At 65.2% G+C, this 26,578-nt stretch overlaps 2 protein-coding genes across 2 annotated transcripts; both read right to left on the bottom strand.

Annotated features, from left to right (window-relative positions):
- Positions 1–1,648: 1,648 nt before the first annotated feature.
- Positions 1,649–5,097, bottom strand: LOC147413518 (dnaJ homolog subfamily A member 1-like). The gene is made up of 8 exons (XM_086478216.1): positions 5,074–5,097; positions 4,007–4,151; positions 3,722–3,920; positions 2,828–2,932; positions 2,510–2,737; positions 2,207–2,437; positions 1,971–2,071; positions 1,649–1,876 (listed from the first exon to the last, which is right to left on the bottom strand). Exons 2-8 carry the CDS (start codon positions 4,136–4,138, stop codon positions 1,649–1,651), a joined length of 1,224 nt encoding a protein of 407 aa, XP_086334342.1. The 5' UTR covers positions 4,139–4,151; positions 5,074–5,097.
- A 6,485-nt stretch (positions 5,098–11,582) lies between these two features.
- On the bottom strand, positions 11,583–18,609 carry NES (nestin). Its single transcript, XM_086478199.1, has 4 exons — positions 17,797–18,609; positions 16,673–16,797; positions 16,047–16,120; positions 11,583–15,448 (listed from the first exon to the last, which is right to left on the bottom strand). The coding sequence occupies exons 1-4, from the start codon at positions 18,607–18,609 to the stop codon at positions 11,583–11,585; spliced, it is 4,878 nt and encodes a 1,625-aa protein (XP_086334325.1).
- Between the last annotated feature and the right edge of the window lie 7,969 nt (positions 18,610–26,578).

Genomic DNA, 26,578 nt, shown 5'->3' with positions numbered 1-26,578 from the left:
GGTCCAGTTGCAGCGCCCCCCCCTCGCACCAGCACCCCCAGGCTGGGGGGTCCCCATGGGCGAGGGGTTGCAGGGTTTCAAACCCCACCCCCCCCAAATGGTGTGTGGGTGGGTGCCTCAGCAGGCAGCCGGTGTGGGGTGGTTTATGGGGTGCAGCTTGACCCTCAGTGCTTTTTTTTTCAGGGGGAGCCCCCACTCCTGCTCAATAGCCTGTCTCTGCCCCATAGCGCAACCTGGAGCCCCCCAACCCCCCCTCCATGTACCCTCCCATGGAGAGTGGAGGGGTTGCGGTTGTTTGGGGGGTTTGAGGCTGTTTGGGGGGGGGAGGGGGGGCTGCCTCCATCTTGAGGGGCTCCAGGGACGTCGAGATGATGGGAAGGGTCCAGGGAGGGTCATAAGGGGGTGAAGGGGGTGGGAGATGGGGCTCTGGGGATGATGAAGGGGGCAGGGTGAAGGGCTCTGGGGATGCAGAGGTGGCACAGAAGGTGTAAGGTTTGGGGGGGCTTGGGATGAGGAACCCTAGGGCTGGTGAAACAGGGTGTGTGTGGGGGGGGTAGGGCTGGCAAGTTGGGGGGTGTGGGGGTGCAGCCACGGCTCCAGCTCACCTGCAGCAGGAGGTGAAGGGGGGCGGGTGTGTGTAAAAATGCCCCCCAGGCGAGGAGGGCAGGAGCTGGTTCCCGGCCCCGCGGGTCCCCTCCCTGTTGTGTCAAGCTGGGGAAACTGGGGCACACCCGGGCGATCAAAGCGGGGAGCAGGAGCCACCGCCCGCGCCCCGCCGGCCTCTCCGCAGGGAGCACGGCCCCGCTGCGGGAACACGCAGCCGCTCCGACACCCGGGATTTGCTTTTAATGCCATGTACAAAGTGTTCCCCACCCCGCAAAAAAGAAAAAAAAAAGGAAAAAAAAATTAAAATTCTTCCAAAAATAAATTAAAGGGACGGGTTCCTCCCCCCAACCCCCTTCTGTTCTGTGCAAAGAGAAAAGAGAAACCCCTTCTGCTCCCCAGGCCTGACCCAGGCTCCAGCAAGGAAAGAAACGGGCAAAGCAAAGGTCCTGGGGGGGCCCAGGCAGCGGCATCCCAGGGCGCAGGGCCGGATGGTGCCGTGGGGCAGCGGCAGAGACCCTGGCGGGGGGCGGTGGCTGAGCCGGGCAGTTCCTATTGTCCCCAAACTGCCTCCTGCGGAGGCTTTGCCACGCCGGACCGTGGGGATGGGGAAACTGAGGCAGAGGGCAAGACCCCCGCCCCGGGCTCTGCTCCGCACAATCTCAGTCCAGGGCTGAGCTGTCCCCGTGCCCGCCGGGCTACCAACGGCTGGGTCCGGCCACTGAGCCCACGGCCAGTAGAGCGGCAGCAGCTCCTCCACGGAGGATCCGGCTTCCTCGCGAGGGCAGGGGGGGCCCCATCCCCTGGCAAGAGGGGGTGGGGTGGACCCCCCAAACTGGGACAGCCCCCGTGCCTGGCTCCCGGGGGGGATGAGGGAGGGTAAGTGCTGTCGGAAAGGCGACCTATGTACATCCCTGAACGTGACAGCCCGCCGAGCCCCCGTCCCCGCCGAGCGGCCCCAGCCCTGACCCACCGACCCCGTGGGACGAGCCCGGCTGCCGCCTGCGGGGGGCTCTGCCTCTCGCCCCCCCCGCCCCCCCGCCGGCTACGAGGTCTGGCACTGGACGTGTTGGCGCACGCCATCCTCAAAGTCGTCTTCGTGGTAAGCTTCGCCGGGGCAGGGCCGCCGGCCCGACCCGCCGTGGGATGTGTAGTCGCTGAGCTCTACCTCTTCCGTGTCCTCGGTGGCCATCACCTCCTCCTGGGCTGGGAAGAAGGCCTGGAGCTGGCGCAGGCGGTCGGTCGGGAGCCAGCCGGGCTCCGGGAACTTCACCTGCAACCGGAGAGGGGAGAGGGAGGTGCAGGATGGACACGCGGGGACGCTGGGGATGGGGGACCCCAGTTTCTGCCCGGCCTCAGCTCCTCACCTGGAACTGCACGATGAGTTTTCCCTTCTGGAAGGGGCTCCTGTAGACGGGCATCCCCTCGTTGGGGACACACTTCAGGTCACCGGGTCGGATAACGTCACCTTGAGACGGAGATGAGCGTCACCTTGCTGCGTCTGGCTGCTCCTGGCACGCCCCCCCCCCCCGCCCCCCCCTCCCCCCCCCCCCCGGCTCCTTGCAGGGGGTATCACAGAGCATCCCACCCCCTCCCACCCCACCTGGCTGGGAGGAGACGAGCAGGGTCCTGTTGTCCAGGGTGCGGATGACTTGTCGGCAGCCGCACAGGGCATCTGCCAGGCTGATCTCCCTCTTGACGATGAGGTCGTCACCGCTGCGTCGGAAGACGGGGTGCTCCTTCTGATCCAGGACGATGATGATGTCCCCGGGCTCCAGGCCGGGAACCTGGTCCCCTTCCTCGTGGAAAGTGATCTTCTGCCCGTCCTTCATGCCTGCAGGGTGCGCGGGGTGAGCTCACGGGGCGTTTCGGGGGTGACCCCACTCCCCCCGCGGCCCCGGCCCACCTTTGTCCAGGTGGACGCTGAGGATCTTCTTCTCCCGCACGACCTTGCGGCCGTTGCAGGTGAGGCAGCAGTCCCGCGGCCGGATCCACTCGCCCTGGCCCTGGCACTGGGAACACACCGTCTGGATCTGCTGGATCATGCTGGGGCCCAGCTGGTGGATACGAACCTCCATGCCCGAGCCGTGGCACTTGGGGCACCTCCTCTGGGCGCCCTCCCGCACCCCACAGCCTGAGGGGAGGCAGAGAGGTCAGTGGCCAGGCTGTGGGGCTGGGGAGGGGCCCCCGGGGCGCCCCGCAACCCGGCTCCTCCGGTGCTCACCTCCGCATTTGCGGCAAATGATGTTCTTCTGCAGGGACAGCTTGCGCGTGGTGCCGTTGTAGAGGTCCTCCAGCGACACCGAGAGCTGGTGCACCACCGTCTTCCCTGGGCGGAGCGAGAGGAGAGCCCGGGTCAGCTCCCTGCCACGCGCCACCCCCCAAACCACGACCACCCTGGGCGTCACTGGTCCTCCCCGGGGAGCGGCGCCCGACAGCCGCCCTCCGGAGCCGGTCCAGCTCCATCCCCGGGGACGGCAGCAGGAACAGCGACAGCTTCAAGCCGGGCTCGGCGCGAGGGAGAGCCTCCAGCAGGGAATCTCCTCGCGTCCCCAAGCCCAGATCCTGCCAGCCGCCCCCAGGGCAGCTCCGGGTCGCCAGCAGGGGTTGGGCACGGCTCCCACCCCAGGGCCCTCCGCCACCCGGCCACCCTCCAGCTGCTCGTCGGCTCAGCCCGGCCGGAGAGGCTCGACCTGGAGTCGCAGAGACGCTGCCCTCGGCCTCCTAATTGCCCTGCTATTAAATCGTGCCACTTCAGCAAGAAACGCCGGGGCGAGTCACCCTCTGTCCGTGACCCAGGCCGAAAGCATCCGCACAGTCACCCCAGCAGCCCCTGCACGCCCTGCGTCTCGCTGCAGCCTCCCCCCGGGGGCTCACGGGGAGCCGAGGGCAGCGCTGGGCTGACTCAGCCCCAGCCCTGGGGATGGCGGGGGAAAGCTGGGACAGGGACAGGGAAGGGCCCTTTGAAGAGGGGCAGATGGAGAAAGTAATGAGGGTGATGAGGAACCGTGTCGGGCTGTGCACAGCGGGGAGGGAGGCGGCCTGCAGGCCACCAACCGGACCCTGGTGCCCCTCGAGCCAGCACCCGGGCTCCTGGGGGGCTCCTCGTCCCCCGTACCTCGTCTGTCTGCTCGGCCCCGCATCCGCACTCCCCCACCGAAGAAGAGGTCGAAGATGTCCATGGGGGAGCCAAATCCACTGCTCCCTCCTCGGCTCCCCAGGCCGCCCTCCTTCATGGCCCGCTCCCCGCCACGGTCGTAGAGAGCCCGTTTGTGGGCGTCTGACAGCACCTCGTAGGCCTGGGAGATCTGCTTGAACTGGGGAGGGGAGGAAAAGACCGGGTGAGACGAGGGGGAAGCGAGTTGAGGGGGGGGGGCAGAGGGTCAGGGGAGGCCGCACCTACCCGTTCGCCCTCGCTGGGGTTCTTGTCGGGGTGGTAGCGCAGCGCCAGGCGCCGGTACGCCCGCTTGATCTCGTCCAGGCTGGCTCCCGGCCGCACACCCAGGAGGTCGTAGTATCCCGTCTCCTTCACCATCTTCCTTGAGGTGCTGCGAGAGAAAAGAGCCGTAAGCCCCGGCCGGGGACCCTTCCCCATCCCCTGACACCCTTCCCCAGCCCCGGGACTCCCCACCCATGGGACCCACCAAGGGCTTTTCTCCCTGTTTTCCTCCCTGCACCCGGCTCGCACAGCCCTGCCTCAGTTTCCCCACAGCAGCAGCATCCCGTGGGGCGGCGGAGGCTCCCCTGCCCCACGGCCCGACCACTCTCCCCCCCGCACCGGGCAACGTGCCGGGAACCGATAAACCCCACGCGGGGCGTGGACGTGTTTATCTTGCAACACAGAGGGGACACGCAGAAGGGCCCGTCCTCCCGCTCCCGGCCCGTTCCGGGCTCCCCTGGCAGGAGGTAAATAAGCGGCTGCCCCTGAGAAACGCCACCGGATCGCCCCCCGCCCGCCCCCGGGACCGGCAGCCCCCCGGGGCCGCCTCCCCGGATCCAACCCGGGGACATCAGGGCTGGCGTCGCTTCCCGTCTGGTCACCTCCGGGGGATGCTGGGCCGGGGGCGGTGGCTGTCGGGGTGTCCGGGGGTGAGGTGACATCCCGGAGGTCGTGACAGCGCGGGCCGGGCGTGGGGACAGCCAGCACCCCCCACCGGGCACCCCCAGCGCGGAGAGCGGGGACAACCCCAAAGCCGCTCCCCGTGGGTGTCATGGCGGGGCGCGGGGGCACCTCAAAGCACCGGGCACCCCCTAAGAGCCGCCCAACGGCGGGCACCGGCCCCCCCCCGGCTCTGATGACAGGCCCCGGCGCCCCGGAACCAGGCCCGACCGCCGCTCCCTGCGGTCCCCCCAGGACCGGGCCGGTCCCTGCCGCCGCGGTGCGGGCGGGGAGGGGGGTGTCAGGCCCGGGAAGGGACATGGGGGGACCCCGGGAGGGGGGGAAGCGGGGCCGGGGCCGCCCCCACTCACCGCCGCCGCCGCCGCTCCGCTCCCCGTCTCCGAACTCTCTGGAAGCCGGGGTCACGCCCCCCGCGCTTCCCATTGGCTGGGAACGGCGCCGCGGGGCCCGCCCCCTCCGCCCCTCGCGCCGCGCCCATTGGCCTCGCTCCCCTCAGACTCCCGCCCATCGCCACGCCCCCTTCCCCTCTCCCCGATTTTTATTGGTTAACGGCTCTTCCGGGCCGGGTCGGGAGGAGGAGCGCTTCGGAGGCTTCCGATTGGTTATGGTATCTGCGGGGTCCGCCTCTCCGGCCGACACCTCTTTTCTCATTGGCTCGAAGCGGGTGACCAATCAGAGGAAAGGAGGGGGGGGGGCATGCGCAGCGCCGCGGCCGGCCGGCAGGGGGAGCTGTGGGGCGCGGCGGCACCGGTCCCGCTCCCGCGGGCGCGATCGGCGGGGCCGGGGGGGGGGCGGGGGCAGAATGGGGGGGCGAGTTCTGCCCCCTCCTTCCTCCTGACCCCCCCCCCCCCAAGGAGTGAAGGCTTTTAGGGGTATCCCTTGCCGTGGGAGGTGCCTGGTTGTACTACACCCCCCAACAGGCTTTTTTTTTTGGGAGGGGGGGTGCCAAGAGCAGGGAGGGAGAGTGGGGAGGGTCCCATGTCCCCGTGTTTACCAGGGACCACCATGCTGTGGGGTGCTGCCCTCCTGGTCTTGGCTGGTTGGGTGGGGCATGGTCATCACTCCCCCACAACCCCCCCCTCCCGGGGAGGGGGGTTGGCCGGGGAGCAGAGGGGAACTGGGGGGGCTGTCATGGGGGGAGCAGGACCCTCTGGCTGCCCTCGTCCACCTGCAGCAGGAGCGGGTGAAGAGGGGACACACACGATCCAGGGCCTTCCCACTCCCACCATCACCAGGGCTGCCTCGGGGAAAAGGCATTTCCATGGGCCCCCCAAACACAGGGCCAGCCACCCCCCTCCCTCAGGCTCCCTCCGTGCTGTCCCCGGGGCACCAGCCCTTGCCAGCAGCGGTGGACCCTCTTGGTGGCCTTGTGCTCCTGGGCTGGGGTCGAGCTGAGGGTCCCTGAGGGGGTCGTGATCAGAAAGGAATAAACCCTTGGGAAGAGGAGGAGGAGGAAGGCGCTGGGGTGGTGCTGCGGGGTCGTGGTGGGGTTTGGGATGCGCAGGGTGACACCACCCCCCCGCCTTGATGGCCACCCAGCCGCTGTCCTTCAAGCCAGCTCCGGTGTCGGCCTCCGAAATCAGTGGCCATGTTTGGACAAGCATCTGGGCCCCTCTCCCCGCTCCCCTGGGTCTGCCCCGGCCCCCTAGCGCCGTGCTGGGGGGTGACAGCATTGGGGGGGGGGGGTTCCCACAAACCTGGAGGTGATAAATCTCCCCACCCCGAAACCCAACCCTGCTGGGCAGTTGTCACCCCGCTGGGGTTTCAATGTCCCCCGTCCCACCTGCCCGGGGTGGGATTTTGGTTCAAATTCCTGCCAGAAGCTGCCGCCATCGGTTGATTGACGGCGAGGGGCTGGGAGTGGAGGCCAACGTGGAGTCCCCAAGCTGGGAATGGCGTCCCCAAACTGGGAATGAGGTCCCCAAATTGGGCATATGGTCCCCAAACTGGCAGTGGCATCCCCAAACTGGGAATGAGGTCTGCAAACTAAGCATATGGTTCCCAAACTGGGAATCACATCCCCAAACTGGGCAGGGGGTTCCCAAACTGGACATGTGGTCCCCAAACTGGGAACGAGGTCCCCGAACTGGACATACAGTCCCTAAACTGGGAATGGCATCCCCAAAACGGGAATGAGGTCGCCAAATTGGACATATGGATCCCAAACTGGGAATGGTGTCTGCAAACTGGGAAATGGTGTCCCCAAACCAGGCAGGGGATGCCCAAACTGGACATACGGTCCCCAAACTGGGAATAGCATCCCCAAACTGGGCAGAGGGCCACCGGCCAGGAACCCAGGGACCTTCCTGTCACTTCCCGCGACCGGATCCAGCATCAGCTGCTGTCGGTGACTCAGCGCTGGCCACGGTCACATCCTGTCCCCGACGGCGTGTGCCCCTTGCCTGGGTGCCCCAAACCTCCAGTGGGCACCAAGGCTGGATCCCCACAGCTGGGGGGGGGGGGGGGGGGGGGGGGGGGGCGGAGGGGGTCTCAGAGCCCTGTTTGGCCGCGGCAGGTTTGGCCCCCGGGGAATCAGTTGCGACCCCCAACAACTCCAGGGTGTGGGGACAGCCCTGTTTGTCCCAGTGCCACCTGCGTGCCGGGGACCGGCTGCGCCGTGAGGAAGGAGCTGCTTTGTCACCGTTTCCTCCGGCCGCCATGGCCGGGGGTGAGTCACCTCCTGCGCCCGCTGCACCCCGGCCTGGTTACCCCGTGGGTCGCGTGGGGTGGGTGCAGTTGGGTGCCCTGCATGGGGTGGGGTGCCCTTCCCCTCTCCCCGTCCTTGGCTCAGCCTCTTTCCACTCCTGGCCGGCCTAGGGCAGGCTGGAGGGACGAGAAGGGAAACTGAGGCACGGTGCTGGCACGCGTGTCTGGGGCCATTCTCCTGTCCCCCCTCCTGCCCCGCGCCCCAGCTTAATGGTGGGCGGCCGACTGTGGGCTGCAGGCCGCATCCTGCACCACCTTTACCAGCGCCGGGGCTGCCCGTGGTGGGGCTGGGGCCGGGGAGGAGGGAGGAAGGGGCTCTTGGGGTGCTGCTGGGTGGGTGGGTGGGCGGGTGCTGAGTTTCTCTTGTCTTCCCCCAACCGGTTTGGTGCAAAGGAGCCATTTTTGGGGTGGGAACGGCGTGGGGATGGGGGGCAGCTCAGCGGGAGGTTGGGAGTGTGGGACCTGGTGTGGAGGGTGTTGCCCCAGGAATGCGCATTGCTCCAGGGGGGTGTCATTGCCTTGGGGGGGGGGGGTATATCACCCCAGGGTGGTGTCATTGCCCCGGGGATGGGGGAGCATCGCCCCAAGGACCCCACCATCCTCCCCGGCGCTGACGGACGGCCCCAGTTGCGCATTCCCGGCGGGGCTCCCGCCGCGGGGCTCGGCCGCAGGCATCCGCAGCCCCCCCCGAATTTGGCAGCAGCTGTCGCGGCCTGCCGGGGGGGGGGGCGGGTCACGACCCAGCAGCTGGGCAAGCCCCCGAAACCGGGGCAGAGCTTATTATAGCTGGCGGGAGCTATTCCTGGGGGGCGGCTGAGCTGGGTGAAGGGCGGGTGGCCGAGCCACCCCCCGCAGCGTGTCCCCGGGGGGTGTCGTGGGACGGGATGGTGCTGGCAGGGGGAGCCACCCACTGCCCACATCCCTGCCCTGGTCTTGCGTGGGGGGCACCAGCCCTCCTCTTCTGATTTTGGGTTCCCATTGGTGGTCCCCACCACGCACCCCCCTTGGGGACAGCCCTGGAGCACCGGTGGCCCCAACGTGGCTCCTGCTCGCCCGCGTTTAATATCCCCAAGGGTTTATTTTGGGGAGGGGGAGCGGGGGGTGCCCGTGCCCCTCCGGCTGTATTTTTAGTCCTTTCCTTATAAGGTTCCCATGATTTTTGGGAGCTGCGAGTGGAATGAAGTCATCGCTGAGGTCATCCCGCCTCGTCCCCCCCCTCCCCGGCCGGCGCTGGCTCACCCCACAGGGAGTTTTTGTGTGGGCTCCATTGAAATCCCCCTCGCCCAGCCTGAAAGGAAACAAAACCCTTCCCCGGCTGGCGGGGGGCCAGGCGGTGGGGGGCTCGGGGGGCTCTTAAAGCACCAGCCCGGCCGCCCTACGCAGCTCCCCCCACGGCCGTGGCCCCCGGCACCACCCCCCCCCCCCCCCCGGTCCTTTTGCACGCGCGTGTGCACCAGCACGGTGCGTGTGAGCAGGTTTGGGGCATGGGGTTGGCACCTCCGCTTCTCCTCCTGGTCCTCGAAAGCAGCGCGGTCCCCAAAACCGGCCTGCGGGTGCTCGGCTGGGGGGAGTGGAGCAGGGGGGTGGTGTGTGCTGCCCGCGGGGCCCGTTGGCTTTTGGTCTGGGGGAGGGGGGGTGTGTGCCCGGTGGGGGTTGGGCATGGGGGGACCCAGCGTGCTTAGTCCCATCAGGGGCACACTCGGTCCCACTGGGGGCACGCTCAGTCCCATTGGGGCACACATGGTCCCATCTGGGTCACACTCGGTTCTGTCAGGGCGTGCTTGGTCCCATCGGGGAGCGCTCAGCCGCACTGGGGACATGTTTGGTCCTGTTGGGGACATGCCTGACCCCATCAGGGGCACACTCGGTCCTGTTGGGGACCCGCTCGGTCCCGTCGATTCACGCTCGCTCGGGCATTTCTCACAGCCTGAAGACGAGCATCGCCCGGGTTTTGCTCTCCAGGCTGCAGCCCCTGGGCTTTGCAAAGCATCCAGCAGCCCCTCCCCACCCCACCGGGTGACCTCCAGCCCTCGGCAGCCTCGTCCCATCCTCCTCCTCCTCCTTCTCCTCGGCGTGAGGAAGGGGCTCCCCCTCCCCCCGCCATCTGTCCCCCCTCGTTGCTTTGTCAGCACCGGCTGGAATGTGGATTAATTTCGGGAGGAATGTCACCCCCTGCCCTGTGAAGAAGCTCCTCGCCCGCCGCCGTCTCCTCCGCAACATCCCACCACCGCTCCTCCTCGCCCGGGGACCCTGGCATCCGGGCAGCCCTGCTTTCAGGGGACCACTTGGGGGGACACTGGGGGTCTCGGGGCGGGGGTTACTGGAGCTGCTGTTGCCCGCCAAGGGGCTGATGCTGCCCAGGCCTCGCTGGAGGGGTGCGCTCGGGCCAAGGGCTGATTGAACGCAGGCTCGGCGCCTGATTAAACTAATCGGAGGGGTTATTTTTTTTTATTACGGTGTTTGGATCCGTTGGAGTTTAACCTTAAAAGGAAACCATCGCCTTCGGGCAGGGGAGGGGGCCGGGGGCTTCGCATGGAGGAAGGCAGATAAATGTCGGGTCCTTATCGGTGCCTGGCTCCGAGCATCCCCGGGCGCTGGCACGGGGACGGCCGGGCTAAATCCGGCGCGTGGGCGAGTGGCGGGGCCAGCCGGGCGGGCAGCCCGTGCCCAAGCACCCAAGCAGCGATGCTGAGCGCACCCGTGGGTGCAAGGCTCTTGGTCCCCAGGGCTGCCGTGGCCACCCGGGTCCCCTCGTCCCCTTGCCCGGGGTGACTCAGCTCTTTGCCTGGCATAAAGGAGCCCATTCTCTGCCTGGAGGCTGATTCATGCGGCTCGTCCCCACGCCCGGCCACACAACGGGTGATTGAGCCCTCCGCGGCTCCTCGCAGCCCCCCCTGAAGCCCAGCACCCTTTGGGAGAAGGGGCAAAGCCACATTTGCTGGGGCAATGGGATCCCCGCCACGATGCTCGGGGTACCCGGCAGCTCTCGGGGCTGGGGGGCCACAGGCTGTCCCGCGGGCAGCCTGCCCGGTGCGGGCAGGAACAGCGGCTGGTTTTGCTGGCTCATGGCTGAAGGCGCTGGCACGGGGATGGGGTGAGCTGGCGTCCCAGCCTGCTCCCGCCAGCCCGCCCAGGCCGAGGTCAGGGACGTGCCCAGCCAGCAGCGAGCCTTGAGTGGCATACAAGCGGCTCTGGGGATGGGGGAGCATCACCCCGGGGGGAGCATCACCCAAGGGATGGCGGATCATCGTCCCAGGGGGGTTACATCACCCCAGGGATGGCGGGGCATCATCCCAGGCGGGATCATAGCCCAAGGGATGGCAGTTCATTGACCCAGGGGGGTTATATCAACCTGGGGGTGGGGGAGCATCATCCCAGGGGGGTGCATCGCCCTGGGGGTGGGGGAGTGTTGTCCCAGGGATGTGCAGCACCCCGTGGATGGCAGAACATTGCCCCAGAGACCCTGTCCCCACCTTGTGCTGATGGATGGACCCAGACAAGATTTCCTGGCAGAAAAAGGCCTGGAAGTGCAACTCCCCGCCGCAGCCATGCCCTCCCCTGCCCCCCCCCCCCCCCCCCCCTGCCCCGGGGCTGCTGCCCCCTCCCCTCCTGTCCCCCCAAAGCCACCCAGCCATGGGAATGAGGAGAGCCGGGCTGCAGCGGGTCCAAGCGAGAGGACGAGGCTTTATTAAATTAACATCAAGGCAGAGAATACATCTGGTGTGGGTCGGGGCTGGGGACCCCAGGGTGGCCTCGTCCCGAGGTGCTGGGTCCCGGGGTGCAGCTTGTGGGGGTCCCCAGCCTCCATCTGGGCTTCCTGGGGCAGATGCGCTGGGGGGTGGGGGTTGAAGCAGGGAGATCGCAGGGAAGGAGGAAACATGGGGTTTAAATTAAATACAGCCACAGCAACCCACCCAGAGGGCACACAAAATGAGGCTGGGGTCCCAGAGCAAGCATGAGAATTTGGGGGGGCTGGGGCGGGCGGGAACTGAGCTTGGTGGTTCTTCACTCTGAAAAGGGGTGCAAAAAATCCACACAAACATGTTAAAAAATTGTAAGGAGATGGAGAGGCGTTAGGTGGGTGGGTGGGTGATGTGAGGGTGCTGGGTTTTGGCTGCAGGGGGGCTACTAAACGGGTCCCCGGCCGCTGCCATCACTCGTCCCCCGAGGACCAGGGCTCCTGCTCGGCTCTCAGCCGACATGCCGGCGGCTGGTCGGGCACGAGGCACAGGACATCGTCCCCCAAAGGGGACGGTACGAGGACGGCGTCGGCTCCGCCGTGCTTGCCCCACGGGGTGACATCAGCCAGCTTGGTGGCAGTGGCATCTCCAGGAGCTGCGGGCTGCAGTGGCATCACCGTGGTGGGGTCTGTAGTCTCTGCAGGGAACTCCTGTGCCGGCGGCACGCTGGCAATGCCGTTCAGCACCTCCTCAGTGAATTCGGCCAGATCCTCCAAGCTGGCCTGCCGGTGCAGCCCATTCTCAGCCTGAACGGGACCCTCCGTCCCCGGTGCTGCGTCCACTGGTGCCTCCTGCACTGTCGGCTCCTCCTCGCTGGACGAGGCGGGTGAGGAGTCTTCCCCGGCGTCCCCGGGGAGCTTGGTCCCGCTGGGATCCCGCTGCCCACCCTCGGCCGCCCTCACCCCCATCATCAGCTCCTGGTTGAACTCCAGGGCTTGCTCGACGATTTCCAAAATATCTGAGTCTTTCATGATGTCTGCTGGCACCTTTGCAGAGAGATCATCCACCTCTGGGCTTTCTTTAATCATCTCTGGAAAACCTCCCTGCTCCGGTACGGAGCTTGGCCTCGATGGCTCGGCCTGGGGGTGCTCCTTGTCCGTGGCTGGGGGAGGGCTGTCACCGTCCGGTTCTTCCTCCTCCGCAGGTGGCTGCTCATCCGATGTCTGCTCCGCTTGGTCGGGCAGCGGAGAAACCAGCATCGTCTGGGCCTGGAGCTCTGCTGGAGGGATGGGCTCGGCCGCGTCGTGGTGAGCTGTGCTGGGCTCCTCCTCCTCCTCCTTCTCCTCCTCCTCCTCCTCCTCCTCCTCCTCCTCCTCCTCCTCCTCCTCCTGCCCCACCAGCCCCAGGTTGCAGCCTGGGAGTGTTTCAGCTCTGTTGGCATCACTCTCCGGCTCCACCGTGCCGTCGAGCTCTTTGACCGATTCATCAGCCAAGCCTTCCGAGTGCCCTGGTCCCTCGCACGTGTCGGTGCCTGTGGCACCCTGGGCTGGCTCGTCAGCACCTCCTCCTAACGGCCCCGTGGCCCTAGGGGAGCCGGGATCTACCTCTGGTGCAGCTGGACCTTCCTCCAGCTCAGCAGTAAGACCTCCAGCGTCATCCTCATCCTCATCTTCATCCTTTGGCATCTCAGGTTGTTCTGTGGGCATCTTCATGTCTTCACCTGCTTCACCAATGAACTCCTCAAAGTGCCCTTCATCTTCTGGTGCCAGAGGTGCTTCTCCAGGAGCTTCCAGATCATCTTTGCCAGCTTCGGTTGCTTCAACTTTAATTTCTTCAAAGTCCTCGGAGATCTCAGCTTCCTCCAAGCTGGACGCCTCTTGGTTGGGAGCAGAGACCATGAAATAGCCTTCCTCCTCCTCAGCACCCTCTGCCGCAGGGGCTGCCTCCATCCCTGCCTCCTCTTCGCAGCTCTCTGGCATGGAGCGTGATGGTGGCTTGTCGCTCCCTTCCAGCCATCCTTCATCCTCTGGAGCTGTTGCGGATGAAGGGGCTCTCTCTGTGGTCTCCTCAGTCTCCGGAGGGTTTTGGCTGGGCATTACCACAGCCAACATCTCCCCTTCGTAGAGGTGCAAAGGTGTGCTGTCCGGCAGCGTGTCCTCCAGCTCCACCCTCCTGCCTGTTCCCGCTACCTGCTCCAGCTCTCCCGATTGCCCAGCATCCTCCTCCGCCGACTCACCGCTCTCTGTGTCGTCACCTGGTGCCTGCTGCAGTGCCGCCGGGCCGGTGCTGCTGCTCCCCGGCCGTCCCGGCTCTGAGCCAAGCTCATTGTCTGCATCCTTACCCTGCACCTCCCACGGCTCCTCCGGAGCCTCGGCCGGCTCCTGGCTGTCCCCTTGCCCGGGGGCATCTGCGGGGGCCTGGGCAGGCTGCCCTGCGGTGCCCTCCTGCTCATCCCTTGCCAGCTCCGGGGCCGGCTCAGCCTCCGGCGGTGGCTGTTGCTGGCTCATCCCCTGGCTCTCAGCATCTTCTTCATCATCGTCCTGGGTTTCCTCCAGCTCTGCTGGCGATGTGCCATCTCTCTCCTCGCTTTCCAGCCCTCCTGCGCTTGCCGGGGTGTCACCTGCCCAGGCTGGCTCTTCTGTGCCCAGAACTCCTTCTGTGTCCTCTGCCATCACCTCCCAGTCCTCTGGACAGGGTTGTTGGCTGTTGCCATCATCCCCCCTGCCCCAGGGCTCCTCTCCTGGCTCCAGCTCTGGCTCCTCCTGCTCCTGCACCTCTTCTGCAAAGCTGTTTTCCTGCAAGTTCCTAGGCTCCTCCTGGGCTCTGCTCTCCTGCTCCAGGATTTCAGGTCCTGCAGCCTCTCCTGCCCAGGGCTCTTCTCCTCCCAGTGTTTCCCCGCCGGCCTCTCCCTTTTCTCCTTCACCATCTTTTGCTTTGCCTGGGTCCTCCCATCCCACAGCATCTTCTTCAGCCCCTGATGAAGCCTCTTCTGCTGAGATGGTCTCATGGATGCTTGAGGGCTCCTGCTCTGGGCATGTCTCCTGCTCTGGGCATGTCTCCTGCCCCCTTTCCTCCTCTGCATCCAGATCTGTCTCACACACGGGCATTGCCTGATGCTCAGACTTTTCCTGCTCCCCGTCAACAAGGTCCTCTTCCAGGTGACTTTCCATGGGCAAAACTGGGTGGCTTTCCACGAGGACAGCACGAGCAGCTTCGACTTCCTTTGGAGGGGACTCATCTTCCCATGCATCTGTTTCTTCACCCTGGAAATCACCGTCCTCCCCACGGGGGCTGCAGGGTCCCCTCTCCTCCTCATCCTTCAAGGGATATGATGCCTCCATGCTCGGGGCCTCCTCCTCATCCCCCCCTCTCTCTGGCTCTTCCCAGCAGGTTCCCGTCTGGCCAAGGCCACACGTGTCCTCTTCCTGGGCCACCCCTTCTGGTTCCCTTGGGCTCAGGCCAGTGGACACCTCCTCCTCCGACACTCCCATCTCTTCCCGGCTCGGTGCGGCACTCGGGGAAGCAGCCATGCCGCAGGGGTGCGATCCCGGTGGGGACATGGCTCCATCCCTCAGGGCGCTGCTCTCCGCTCCCAGCCCCTGGAGCACGGCTTCGCCAGCCCTCTCCTCCGCTTCAGGGTCTTCACCATCCCCGGCACCCTCGGGGGATTCTTGCCCTTCCCCGACCCCCTCTATGACAGCCCCTCCACAAGCCTCTATGGGGGAATGAGGGCTGGGGGCACGGGGGTCCTGGGGGGCCCAGACATCCTGGGGGGGCTCTTCTTTGGGCTGAGCATCATCTTTCATTTCCTTGAGAGCATCCTCCAGCGCCTCGCTGACCAGCTGGGCTGGGTACCGCAGGCTGCGGGTGGGCGCTGTCGCCAGGGGCTCGACACTGGTGTCGTGGGTCTCCGCCGTGGCTCTGGGTGGAGGATGCTCCTTCCCTTGGCTCATCTCACCCCTGTTTTTCCCTGGCCAAGCAGGACTCTCTCCCCCTGGGCTCCCTGGCTCTGGTGGCGTGGGGCTGGGGGGCTCCGGGGAGAGAGGAGGGGCAGCTTTGCCGGGCTGCGGGGGGCTTGGCGTGCGGCAGCTGGAGGCACCGGTGCCGGCAGCCTGCGGTGCCGTGGTGCGGAGGACTGAGCTGATTTTCTGGAGCTCCCTGGCACCAGGGCCCTGGCTTTTGGGTGTCAGGGGGTCACTTTGGCTTTTTGCTGGGTGTCCCCTCCCCTCTGCCCTGGGGAAGATGGAGGGGCTGGCACGGTAGTCCCGGGCCAGTAGCCGCCTGGCTTCGGTGCTCGCTGATGCCAGCTTGCTGCCACTGCTCGCCTCCAGCTTGAGATCTGCAAAGAGCGAGGGGGAGCGCGGTGAGCGTGCTGGAAAGCCGCTCCTGCTGCTCTCCCATCCCTCCTCTGCTGCCCGGGTGCCTCTCGCTGCCCGCTGCCCCCTCTCCTATTTTTAAACAGCCCCTTCATGGCAAGTGGGAAATTCCTCCCTCGAGTGCAGCCGCTGCCGATACTCCCGGGGGATTCGGCATCGCGCAGGGACGAGGCTCTGCCCGGCTGCAGCCACGGGTCAGGTCCTGCTGCCGGAGCGGGAGTGTGCAGGTGACAGGCTTTCCTTGTAGGTTTTTTGGAGGAAAAAAGAAATGCTCGGCTTGTTACAACGGCCCGTGGAGCCCTGGGCACGCGGATCTGCTGCTGCCCTCCCCGTGCAGGGGAAGGATTAAAAAAAAGAGGCGAAGAAGCAGATAAGCCCTTATCTGCACCGCGGTGGCTGCGAACTCCGTGCCAGGAGCCCCCCGGCTGCTGTTCGCACCTTCCTATCGTGGCCGAGCAACCGCTGCCAGGAAAATGCTTGTGTCTATATTCGACTTCATCCCCTGAACCCCCCCAGGGTGATGCAGCGGCGGTGCCAGGGCTGGTGCCTGTGCTCCCTTACCTCGCAGGCCGTTGGCCAGCTTGTATTCCCCAGTTGGCATCTGCAAGCGGGTGCTCTCGGCTTCCAGCAGCGTCCTACAAAGAGAGGAGCGTGGTGGGTGCTACAGGGTGGGTGGGTGGGTGTCTGCACCACAGTGAGAGCCGAGCTGCACCCCAGCACACCCCACTGGGCAACGGCGTCTGCTTTGTGGGTAAACTGAGGCACGACAGGGCTACAGATGGGTTTGCTGCCCTGTCCTGGCTCAGCCGGGGGGTGGACCAGAGGGGACTTGGAGCATTCCCCCTGCCCTTGCTTCCATCTCCTCTCCCATCCCCCGTCCAGTCCCCAGGATTAGTGTCCTCGCAGGGTGACATCATGCTCTGCCGGGGAGGCCCCTCGCTCGGCCCGGGGACTGCCCCTATTCTCATGCTAATTGTCCCCCCAGTCCCCTGGCAGCCTGCCTTTGTCTGGGGCCATCTGGAAGGGCTGGAAGAGGGATGCGGGACTGCCCCTCTGCAAGACCCCCCTTGAGCCCGAGACACCCTCCCTTGTACCCAAAGACCCCCTTCCTTGCCCACCGCGGGTTGACGCCTGGGTGTGTTGGGCAAGGGGCTCCTCCCCAGCCCCGTCCCCATCGGGGACCTCACCTGTAGGTCGCCACTTCCAGGCTGAGGGACATCTTGAGGTGCATGAGCTGCTGCCTGTCCTCCAGCACCTGGGCGATCTGCACCCGCAGCGTCTGCTTCTCCTGCTCCAGGGCTTCCATCGCCAGCTGCGGGCAGCACGGACGGGGGATGTGTGTGTGTGTGTGTCAGGGGGACTCCTCCAGCCCTGCCCGAGCTCTGCCTGTCCCTGCCAGACCTGGGACCATGCAGGTGACTCTTGCTTCCACCCAGAAGCCTTCAGGATGCTGAGGGGAGAGGGGTCCTGGGCACTCGATTTTAGCGTGGCGGGGGGGGATGGGGGGAGCGGGGGGGCGCTGAGGATGGGGAGAGTGGGGCGAGGAGAGGAGCAGGGCTGAAAAGCGAGGGGGCAGGCGGCTGCTGGAGGATTCAGGCCGAGGGGATTCAGGACTGCAGGACGCCAGCGTGGGAAAGAAGCATCTTTTGGGCAAGCGGCCGAGGCCGCGGCACCCTCTGCTCCATGGTGGGTCCCTGGACCTGGAACAAAGAGGGACCCTTCCCCGGGCGGTGTCTGCGCCGTCCCCAGCATTTCCAGCCCTGTCCCCCCCCTCCCTTTGTGGCCACCTCCTTCTGCTGAATTACTTTTGCAGCTGTTGGGTTGCAGCTGCAGCAAAGTCGGTCGGAGTTTATCCTCCCCGGAACCCGCCCCCCCCCCCCCCCCCCCGCTGCCTGCACCCAGCTCGGGGGGTGGGGGGGGGCAGCAGGCAGGGTGCCATCCCCCCAGGACCGTGGCTCTGGAGCCCAGGGGGACGTGGAGCAGCAGCTACAGGCAGGGTGGTGGAGGAGGACACGGTGCCTGGGTGCTGCTCCCCTGCAGCGGGGTGGCCCTGGGGCCCTGTTGTGATGGGGACAAGGATGTCCCCAAGCCGCTCTGCTCTTCCTTCCACCCTCCCCAGCTTCCTCTGCAGCTCCTCCAGGGCCACCCTCCATCCCCACCCTGGGGTTTGCTCCCTCCATCTTGCCTCCTTCTACCCATCTCCCCCGGCCCTTTGCAGGGCGTGGGTGCCCTGAACACCCTCCCCAGGCACCCACAGCACCCCACTACCCCATCCCCAGGGGACTGGTGCCTCCCCACTGCCTTTACCCACCTGGAACTTCTCTGCCTCCCCACGCTGCTCCTGCCACTGCCGGGCCAGGCTCTCCTCCAGCATCTCCTTCCGTGCTTTGAGCCCCGCCAGGTCCTTCTCCAGGTGCTGCAGTTGCAGCTGGCTCTGCTGGTTGTCCTCCACTGCCTTCCAGAGGTTCTCCTTGGCCTGGCAGAGGGAATCCTCCAGCTGCGACACCTCAGTCTTGTAGGTCTCCACCGCCCCTTTCCAGATCTCCGAGAGCCTCTTGGAGTAGTCCTCCACTTCCACCGGCTGGAAAGCCACTGGCGCGCAGCGGAAACTCTCCAGGCTCTGCGAGAAGCTCACGATCTCCTGGTCCAGTCCCGCTTTCTCCTCTTCATGCACCTCCAGCAAGGCTTCCACCTCCTTCTCCAGCTGCACGGCTCTCTCCTTCAACCAGATCTGCGCTCTCCTCTCTTCCTCCAGCTCCTTCCTGCTCAAGGACAGCTGCTTCTTGGCTTCTTCTCGGGCTACCTGCTCCTTCTGGCACCTGCTTTTCACCTGCTGGACCTCCTCGTAGAGGTTGTCCCTGGCCAGCTCAGCTGTGCACTTCTCCCTGAAGGCGTGATCCAGTGCATCCCGCAGGGCTCGCAGCTCCTCCTCGTACTTCGCCCGCCACGAGTCCCCCGCGGGGCTGCCCTTGGCACTCTGGATTTCGGCTCGCAGCACCTCGTTCTCCTCCTCCAGGAACTTCACGCGGGCCAGGTACGCCTCCAGCCGCTTGTTGAGGTCCCACATCTGCAGCGACTCCTCGCCCAGGGCTCTCGCCCCAGCGAAACTTTCCGTGCTCAGCATCGGCGCTGCCGGAGGATGCCGGGGCTCTGGTGCTGGTGCTGCCGGAGGATGCCGGGGAGGATATCGGGGAGGATGCTGGGGCTCTGGAGGAGAGGGAAGGCAGGGAGGGAAGCGAGTGGCTGGGAGCGGAGGGGAGCGCAGCTATTCATACTCCACTCCGGGTGAGTGGGAGGCCCCTGAGACCCAGGCGAGCAGTGGGGCTTAACTCTTCCGCAGCCGGGCTGGCTCCAGCCCACGTGGGCTCGGTGCCGGCTGCAGGAAGGCTGAGCCCTGCTCCAGCAACTGCCACCGTGATTTCCCAGGCCTGGGGAAGGGCAAGGTGTTTCTTTGCTCTTTGGGAGGGTGGCTTGAGGGGTCGGATCCCCCCACCGGCGTGGCTTGGCTGGGAAAGTCCCCTCCCAAAGCCTGGGTGCCATGCCAGGGTGCTGGAGGGCTGCGGTGTGGAGGTCGGGAGATGGCCAAGAGTGGGTTGGCAGATGCCCGTCCTCGAGGGCTTGGCTGCGGGTGGCTCTCCAGCCTCGTGCTGCTCCAAAACTCAACGCCAAGGGAGCCCAGGTGGAGCCTGTCGAGGGTCTCACAGTCCCAGGGAGGTGATGGCTGCACTGGGGACACTGGTGCCTCTTAGTGGCTGGGGCAGTTTTGGGCTCAGAACAAGCCACGGCTGAGCCGGAGCCCTGGATGCAGCCGTACGGTCATCCCTTCACACGGGGAGAACCACCCTGGGGGGACAATGGAGGGGCACAGGGCATCCTCCCAGCCATACGCCCCGCCCCCCCCCCGCCTTGGGGTGATGCATCCAGCTGTGTCCAGCTGCAGGCATCGTTCTTTCCAGATGTGCACGGCGGGAAGCACCGAGCAGGGCTGGCAGCCCAATGGGGACTCGCGGCTGCGGCCGGCCGCTGGTTTCGCCAGCAGCCTCCAAAACTTGGCAAGCGCCGGCTCAACATTTGGTTTCGTTCACAGCTTTCACCCGCACGGCTGAGCCGTCACGGTGGGGTTATGAATCTCTTTGCGGGGAGCGTTTGGGGATTATTACTTTTTATTTTCTCTTTTTCTCCCCCCAGCTGATTGATTTGGGGGAGGGCAGTGGGCTGGCAAGGGAAGGAGGTTTAAAAACTCAGACTTGGGAGGTTTCTGCGAACAAAAGAGGCAGGAAAACATCATTTGGGGAGAGATTTGTTGCCAGCTTTCCCTCCCAGTCCTCCCGCTCCCAGAGGGATGGTGCTTTTCCCACGGGAGGGTCCCTGCTCTGTCCTCACCAGGGCAAGGAGGAAAAGAATCAATGTCCCCTCCCGAGCTGTCCCAGGGACAGACTCCAGGCGAGCTCCTCCGGAGAGACAAGCAACAGTCCCCTCTGCTGGCAAAGGCCACCCAGAGCCGTCCCCGAGCTCCTTCCAGCTTTGCACCATCCAGGAGCTGGTGGGGCCCCCCATGGCCCCCAATAACAGGGGTCCTAGCCCCACTTCGCACAGCAGGGAGTGGGTTTTGTCCCCGGGTGATGCCGCGTCCCATCTCGGTGCCTGGCTGGTGGGGAGGAGGGGGATGCCCTGGCTCAGGGGTCCCCAAAGGCATCATCTTCCCGGCTCATCTCCGGCCAGACATCCTGTCTGGCTCCTTGTCCTCGGCTCTGGTTTGCCTCTTTCAGCCAGGATTGAAATGCCATTAAGCAGCACAGGGAGAGCTGAGGTCGGGTAATTTATCTCCAGGTCCCTGGAGCTCTGGGCAGCGGGGCGATGGAGCTTTGCCTTCATCCTCCTCCTCCTCCTCGTTTCCATAGCACATCTGCTCTGGAGCCGACCGCCCCCCCTGCCTGGCTGCTTGGCTTTTCCATCAGCTCCCAGTTTCCTCCTCTCGTGGGGTGCCCGTGGGGTGGCCGGGTGGCCCAGGGCTGCCCGAGGGTGGCTGGTCCCCAACATTGTCGCCTGCCACAAGGCGGCCCTCAGTGCCTGTGGGAAGGGCCCAGGGAGGGAGTCTTTCCTTCCTCCCTGGCCTTGTGCCCCTCTTCCTCCTCATGCCTTTGCTTTGGCTTTCCCCATTGTGCCCAGTCCCCTCTCCCTCAGCCAGCACTGGGCCTTGGTGGGACAGCCCATACCCTGCAGTGCAGGGAGGGCTCGGGATCCCCAGGGGTGCAGGGGGGTCCCAGTACTTCCCAGACTAGGGGAGGCTGGGGGAAGAACTAGGGGCGGGGGGGCATGCTGGGTTGAGGATGTCTGTGTATCTCTTCCTTCTGTGGGGTGCTCAGGGTTGGGATTCACTTGGGATAGGGACATCCATGTCCCTGGGGGATGTTCGGGGTCAGGACCCCCTAGGATGGGGGCATCCATGTCCCTGGGGGATGCTCGGGGTCAGGACACCCTGGGATGGGGATGTCTGTGTCCCTGGGGGATGCTCGGGGTCAGGAGCCACCCCGTCTGGGGACATCAATGTCCCTGGGGGATGCTCGGGGTTGGGACCCACCCTGGCTGAGGACATCGATGTCCCTGGGGGATGCTTGGGGTCAGGACCCCTTGGGATGGGGACATCTGTGCCCCCCCCATCCCTGTGGGGTGCTCAGGGGTGACCATTCAGCAGCAGCAGAGGTTTGTGGGGGCAGCAGGTTTGAGGGTGCCGCAGCCCCTAGCGGTGCGTGTCATCCCAGGGTGGGGGGGCTGGTGGGGTGCTGGTGAACTTGGCACTGAGTGTGCGGCAGGCGCTGCTACGTGACTTCAAGCAGGGCTGGAGGGGGAAAGGAGGAGGAGGAGGAAGCCCAGCTGGGCATCAGGGCCCTTCTAGCCTGGATGCAGCTGGGGATGGCACACGGCTGGGGGTTTGGATGGGGTCCCCATGGGGCCAGACCCCTTCCCGTGCTCTTGGCTGCTGGGGCAATAGGAAGTGCTGGGAGGCCCCCAACATCTCTGGGGCTGCAGGCAGGGGTGGGGATTCTCTGATGTCTAATAGGGGTTGTGCCCTGCTGCCACCTTGCTTGTCTCCCTGCCTCTTCCAGGAGCTGGATGTCCCAAGGACTTCGCTCCACTGATGCCACCAGCCAGGGGGGACCAGAAGTTGCCTTGGGAAGGGGCAGGCAGAGTGGCAGCCCTGGAAGATTAGCTCTGAGCCAGCAAGGAAACATCGGCCAGGCTGGGAACATTTGTTCCCAATTAGGATGGCGGCCGCTCCTCGCTGAGCAGGCACTCCGCCTTTCCCCTGGTCCCGAGCCTTTTGCCGCAAAAGTGCTGGGTGCAGGATGTGACCTCAGGGGTTAGCTATGGGGGGGAGCAGAGGTTTCACCCCTGCCTGTCCCCCTGTCCGTCCCGGTGCCTCCCGCACCACGATGCGGCTGCCTTGAGGGCAGAGCGTTGCGGCGCGCATCGCCTGCCGGACTGCACCGCGAACGAGACCCGTCTCTGCCACCCGTAATTATTTCCCAGGGCGACGAGTGATTAATTCTGCTCAGGAGCTGCGGCTTTCTGCAAACTCACTCGAGCAATTATCTGGCAGGCTCTGCGCCGGCCCCCCTGGCCAGAGGATGCTCCACGCCAGAGAAAGTTGGAGAGTGAGCTGGTTAAAAAAAGCTGGCTCCTGGGCACTGCCCTTCTCCCGAGGGGCTCGGCTCTGCAAATGAGGGCCCCTAGCTGCACCCCAGACCCCACTGGGTGCCCACGTCCCTCCAGGAGCAATCTGCAAGCCGTCAAACCTAAAGATGAATTAATGAACCTGGGTCCCCGTGACACAGATGCAGGTGGGTAAACTGAGGCACGGCACATGATCTCTGCAGGACCAAGCTCAGCTGTGAATGCTGTGCCGGGGGCGGGGATTTGGTCTGACTACTCCCACCGCCCTTTCGGGGCTGGTGAAGCCCCTGGGTCCCTCCAGCCCCCGCGCCGGTGTCTCCACCCACCTGGGGACCCCCTGCGGCCTCACGGGTAAAGGGGGGTTTTCCATGACAAAGCCTCCTCTGGCTACCGGGACCGCCCCCCCCCCCCCCCCCCCCGCTGCCAAATATTAGAAATAACCACCCAAAGGGCATTGCCATGCCGGATGGCGGGGGGGGGGGGGGGGGGGGGGGGGGGCGGGCGGGCATGGTTGGGAGACCCCCCTTCTCTGGCCGGGTTCGACGGAGCCAGCGCCGGCCGCTCCTCCGGTGCTGCTGCATTAGGTTAAATAACGTGCCCGGGTTGAGCATCTTCCTCTCCCCCAGCTCGGCATCTCGTGCTGGGTTTGCCAGCTGCCAGGAGGGAGGGAAGGGGAGGGACGAAGCGCCTGCCAACACGGTAATAATTTTTTTTGCCCCCCCCCCCCCCTTAATTAGGGGAAGGAATAAATATAAAAGGAGGAGGGAAAGGGGAAGGGAAAAGAAAAAAAAAAAAAAAAAAAGGAGAGACGAGGACACGGACACACACAGAAGACTCCTCTTTTCTCGCTGCCTGCACTTATGCCCGGTGGAGCTCGTTCCCAGCCGTCCTGCCAACCTGCTGCCGACCGCTGCCTGCGCTGCCCCGGAGAAACCGCAGCTCAGCCCCGCACCGGGGCCCCGGGGAAGGGGACCCCCCATTTGGTGCTGCCGTTGCCCCCTCGGCGAAGAAGAAGGGCTGTGGCGGGGCCGTCGCCGAGCAAGGTGGGATGCGGGGGACGCGGTGGGCTCGGCCAGCGCTCACCCACGGGGCGCCGCGCGGTCCGGCCGGGCAGCTGCCGGCTGCCGTTCTGCGCTATTGATTTCAGTATCTCCGTTCACCTCCGCGCCGGCTGAAAGTAAAAGTTGATTCAGCGTGGTGATGCCCAGAGCTTTCCCCGGTGCTTTTTTCCGTGGGATGCTGGCACGGGGGGCACAGGGTATCCTCCTGCCCTGCAGCGGAGGATGCTCGAAGCTGGCAGTCCCCGTGGTCCTGCTTTGGAGAGGTTTGTCCTTGTCACCAACCCCCCCGGCGAGGACAGCATCGCTCTGCAAGTTCATGTGTTTTTTGTTTTTTTTTTTTTTTTTTTTTTTAGTGGATCAGCTTGTACCGGTGCTGGCTCTGCAGCGCTGGAGGCAGAGTGGGGGCTGAAGGGGTTTTTCTTGCTAAGTTGGATGGAAAAAGGACTTTTTGGTACTGCCCGGCCACCACAGCCTGGAGCCCACCCTGTGCCGCTGCCTGGCCGGCAGTCGGGCTCTGTTGAGGATAAGGGGGATTTTTGGGGCTGGTTTTGGGGCTGCTCCCATGGGACTCTCGTTTTGGGAGAGCTGCCGGAGGAGCCGGGGTCCAGCATGGGTCTGGGGTGTCCCATCACGGGGAGAGCCCTCTCCATCTGTCCTGCAGAGCCTCTGGATGGGTCCTTATCCCGAGGATGCTGCAGTCAGGGTAGCAGTGGAAAGGGAAACTGAGGCACGGAGCTGGGCAGGGGCTTGCACAGAGATCCGGGGTTCCGGCTCCCCCCTCTCCTGCCTAGCTGCACCACTGCTCTCCACGGGGAGCTTTTCAGGGGCAAAGCTGTCCCATCCTGGAAGGGCTGGGGCAGAACCCGGGGTTTGGGGGGACTGCAGGGCACCGCCAGATCTCCCCCTCCTCCCCCAGCTCTCTTGGCTCCATCCTCCAGCTCTGGGGGTGTCCCAGTGCGGTGGACAGGAGAGGCTGGGGGAAAACCAGAAACATTTTGTGGGATTTTCGTGGCTTTTCCCCACTGAGCAGCCCCAGCGTGAACCCCAGGTCCTCCCGTGGGGTGTCTCAGGCTGGGGTAGTTTGCTGCAAACCCCTTCCCCTCCCTCAGCCCGGACATTTCACCCCTGGGATGAAGGGGCTGCCCTTGAGCATCCCCTCCGGGAGCTGCTTGTGGCCGAAGCTGCCTCCTCTCCCATCACACCGACTTCTCCCCTCTCAATCCCACCCAGAACCTGTTGCTCTTCCTTTTGGCTGTCTGAGGGGTGGGAAAAACTCCCTCTGCCCCAGCCCGGAGCCTTTGCCAGCTACCGGGTGCGTGCGTGGAAGCGTGATGGTGATGGGGATGCTTTAGGTTTGCTTTTCAGGGTATGGGTTTAAACTGGGGAAACTGGGAGACCAGGTGATCATGTGGTGGGAGTGAGGAGCTGCGAGTCTGCTGGTGAGGTTACAGAGGGGCTGGGGAACCCTGGCTGAGCGGGTCCCACCGGAGCAGCAGTGCTGAAAACTGGGACCCGGCCCCCCCCCCCGCAATCCTCCACCCCACACTTCTCCTGTCCCACCTTGTGCCTCAGTTTCCCCACCACAGCCCCCACAGCCAAAAAAGGTGGGGGTGGGGGTTCAAACCTTCCCTTGTGCGTGCAACACACTCGCCCAGGCATTGCGTGTGCTCACCTGTCCCTGGGGGTTCCTATGAGGGGGGGGGTGTGTGTCTGCTCCCGCTCCCACTCCCACCCCTCCGTGTGGGATCGTATCCCCCCAGGGACCATTCCTGGGCTCCCCAGGACCTCCTGCTGTGGGGCAGGGGCCATGTGCTGCATCCCAGCCCTGCAACAAGGAGCCCCTTTCTCCGTGCTGGGACTGGGGGGTGTGTGCCAGTGGTTCTGGCAGCCGGAGGGACCCCCGTTCCCCCCACCTGCTTCCGGCCTTTTAAGCTCTGCCAGGGGCTGCTGCCAAGAGGCTGCCGGGCGATTCCTGCTGCATCCCCTGCGCAGACCGCGGCCCTCCTGCCCCAGCTCCCTCCCAGGGGAGCTGGCGTGTCCCCTTGGACCCCTCGGAGCAGGGCTGCACCCTATGTACCTCCAGGGGTGGGGGTAGATCCTGGGTGCAGGGCCAGTTTGCAGCAAGGTGGTGGTGGGGGAACCGATACGGAGGCAGCCACGTGTGTGTCGGGATGGAGGCGTGTGTGGACAGAGACGTCGGGGCGTCCGGCTGGCCGGGGTGACAGCGGGGTGTCCGAAGCCCTTTGCTGGTGGGGACAGGGCTGCCCGCTTGTGCCTGGAGCAGGGCCAGACTCTGCCCGTGGCTGCTGACTCATTCTGCAGCTGAGCATCCCTGGAAAGCCACCGCTCCGCTGCCTGCCCTCCCCCTCGGCTCGCTGCGGGCTGGCAGGGCACCTTGTGAGCTGGGATGAGTAACCATCACATGAAGTGGGCAAGGGGGCCGTGGAGGAGAAAGCCCCTCTCTGGAGATGTCCCTCGACCATCCCCTCACAGCATCTCCTGCCTTTCACCCTGCACTGGGTGCTGCAGCCCCAAATCCTGCTAGCCCCGTGTTTAAGGAGCCACCTCTGAAAGCAGGGCTGAGCTCAGGGGAGAAAGAAAGATTGCTCCGGTCCCAAAATAGACTTTCAGCTCCATTTTCCACCTGGTTTCCCATGGAAATGGAGGCTGGCCGGCCCCGCCACTTGTGTGCGTGCCTGCGCCTCAGTCCATCCCCGGCACCTCCTGAGCTCCCACGTCTCAGAGACAACCGAGACCCACAAGCTACTGCCATCTGCCCTTCCCTGAGCTTTTTGGCCCCCATTCCCAAGTCCTGCTCCCAGCTTTTCACTCACAACATGTGGGCTGAAAAATTTTCCGTTTGTGGCAAAGAGGAAAAAAAAAACCACCCCCAAAAATCCAACCCCAAACAAGACATCTGGGAGTCTCTCACCACCACAGGACTACAGGACCTTGGGGCGTTGCCTATGGGCAGGGTGAAACAAGGTTTAACCCTCTCATTCCTAGTGCTGGCACCCTGGTCCCAGTCAGGGATGGGTACAGGAGGGGAGCAGACACCCACTCACCCCAGTTTAACCCCGTTCCTGCAGAGTTTTATCACTTAAATTTCCTCCTCGGGGCTTCGTGGCTGCTGCCGGCTGCTGCTCACGCCACCGTGGCGCCTTGGGAAACGGGAAGAAAAGGCGTCCACGACAAAAGCCTTCCTCGCTTGGCCGCCCGGGGGGACGGCAGCCAGCCCCCGCGCTGGACCCTGGCCACGGCCACTGAGCAGGAGGGTTTTGTCCCTTGCTCCAGAGCTGTGGGGCTGAATTCAAATGACACAGCCAGAGCAAGAGAAAGCTCCCGGCTTGGCTTTGG

The sequence above is a fragment of the Leptosomus discolor genome, chromosome 26 (assembly GCF_034619465.1).
Source record: "Leptosomus discolor isolate bLepDis1 chromosome 26, bLepDis1.hap2, whole genome shotgun sequence".
NCBI lineage: Eukaryota > Metazoa > Chordata > Aves > Leptosomiformes > Leptosomidae > Leptosomus > Leptosomus discolor.
The sequence above is the reverse complement of the archived record's forward strand: the minus strand, read 5'-3'. Positions and strand labels throughout refer to the sequence as shown.

Coding starts and splice junctions, on each gene's coding strand:
- LOC147413518 (XM_086478216.1), bottom strand. CDS start 4,138: ATGGTGAAGGAGACGGGATACTACGACCTCCTGGGTGTGCGGCCGGGA. Junction 3,921..4,006: donor ACCCCAGCGAGGGCGAACGG/GTAGGTGCGGCC, acceptor TCCCCTCCCCAG/TTCAAGCAGATCTCCCAGGC. Junction 2,438..2,509: donor CAGCGTCCACCTGGACAAAG/GTGGGCCGGGGC, acceptor CGCACCCTGCAG/GCATGAAGGACGGGCAGAAG.
- NES (XM_086478199.1), bottom strand. CDS start 18,609: ATGCTGAGCACGGAAAGTTTCGCTGGGGCGAGAGCCCTGGGCGAGGAG. Junction 16,121..16,672: donor CTGGAAGTGGCGACCTACAG/GTGAGGTCCCCG, acceptor CTCTCTTTGTAG/GACGCTGCTGGAAGCCGAGA. Junction 15,449..16,046: donor GCTGGCCAACGGCCTGCGAG/GTAAGGGAGCAC, acceptor CGCTCTTTGCAG/ATCTCAAGCTGGAGGCGAGC.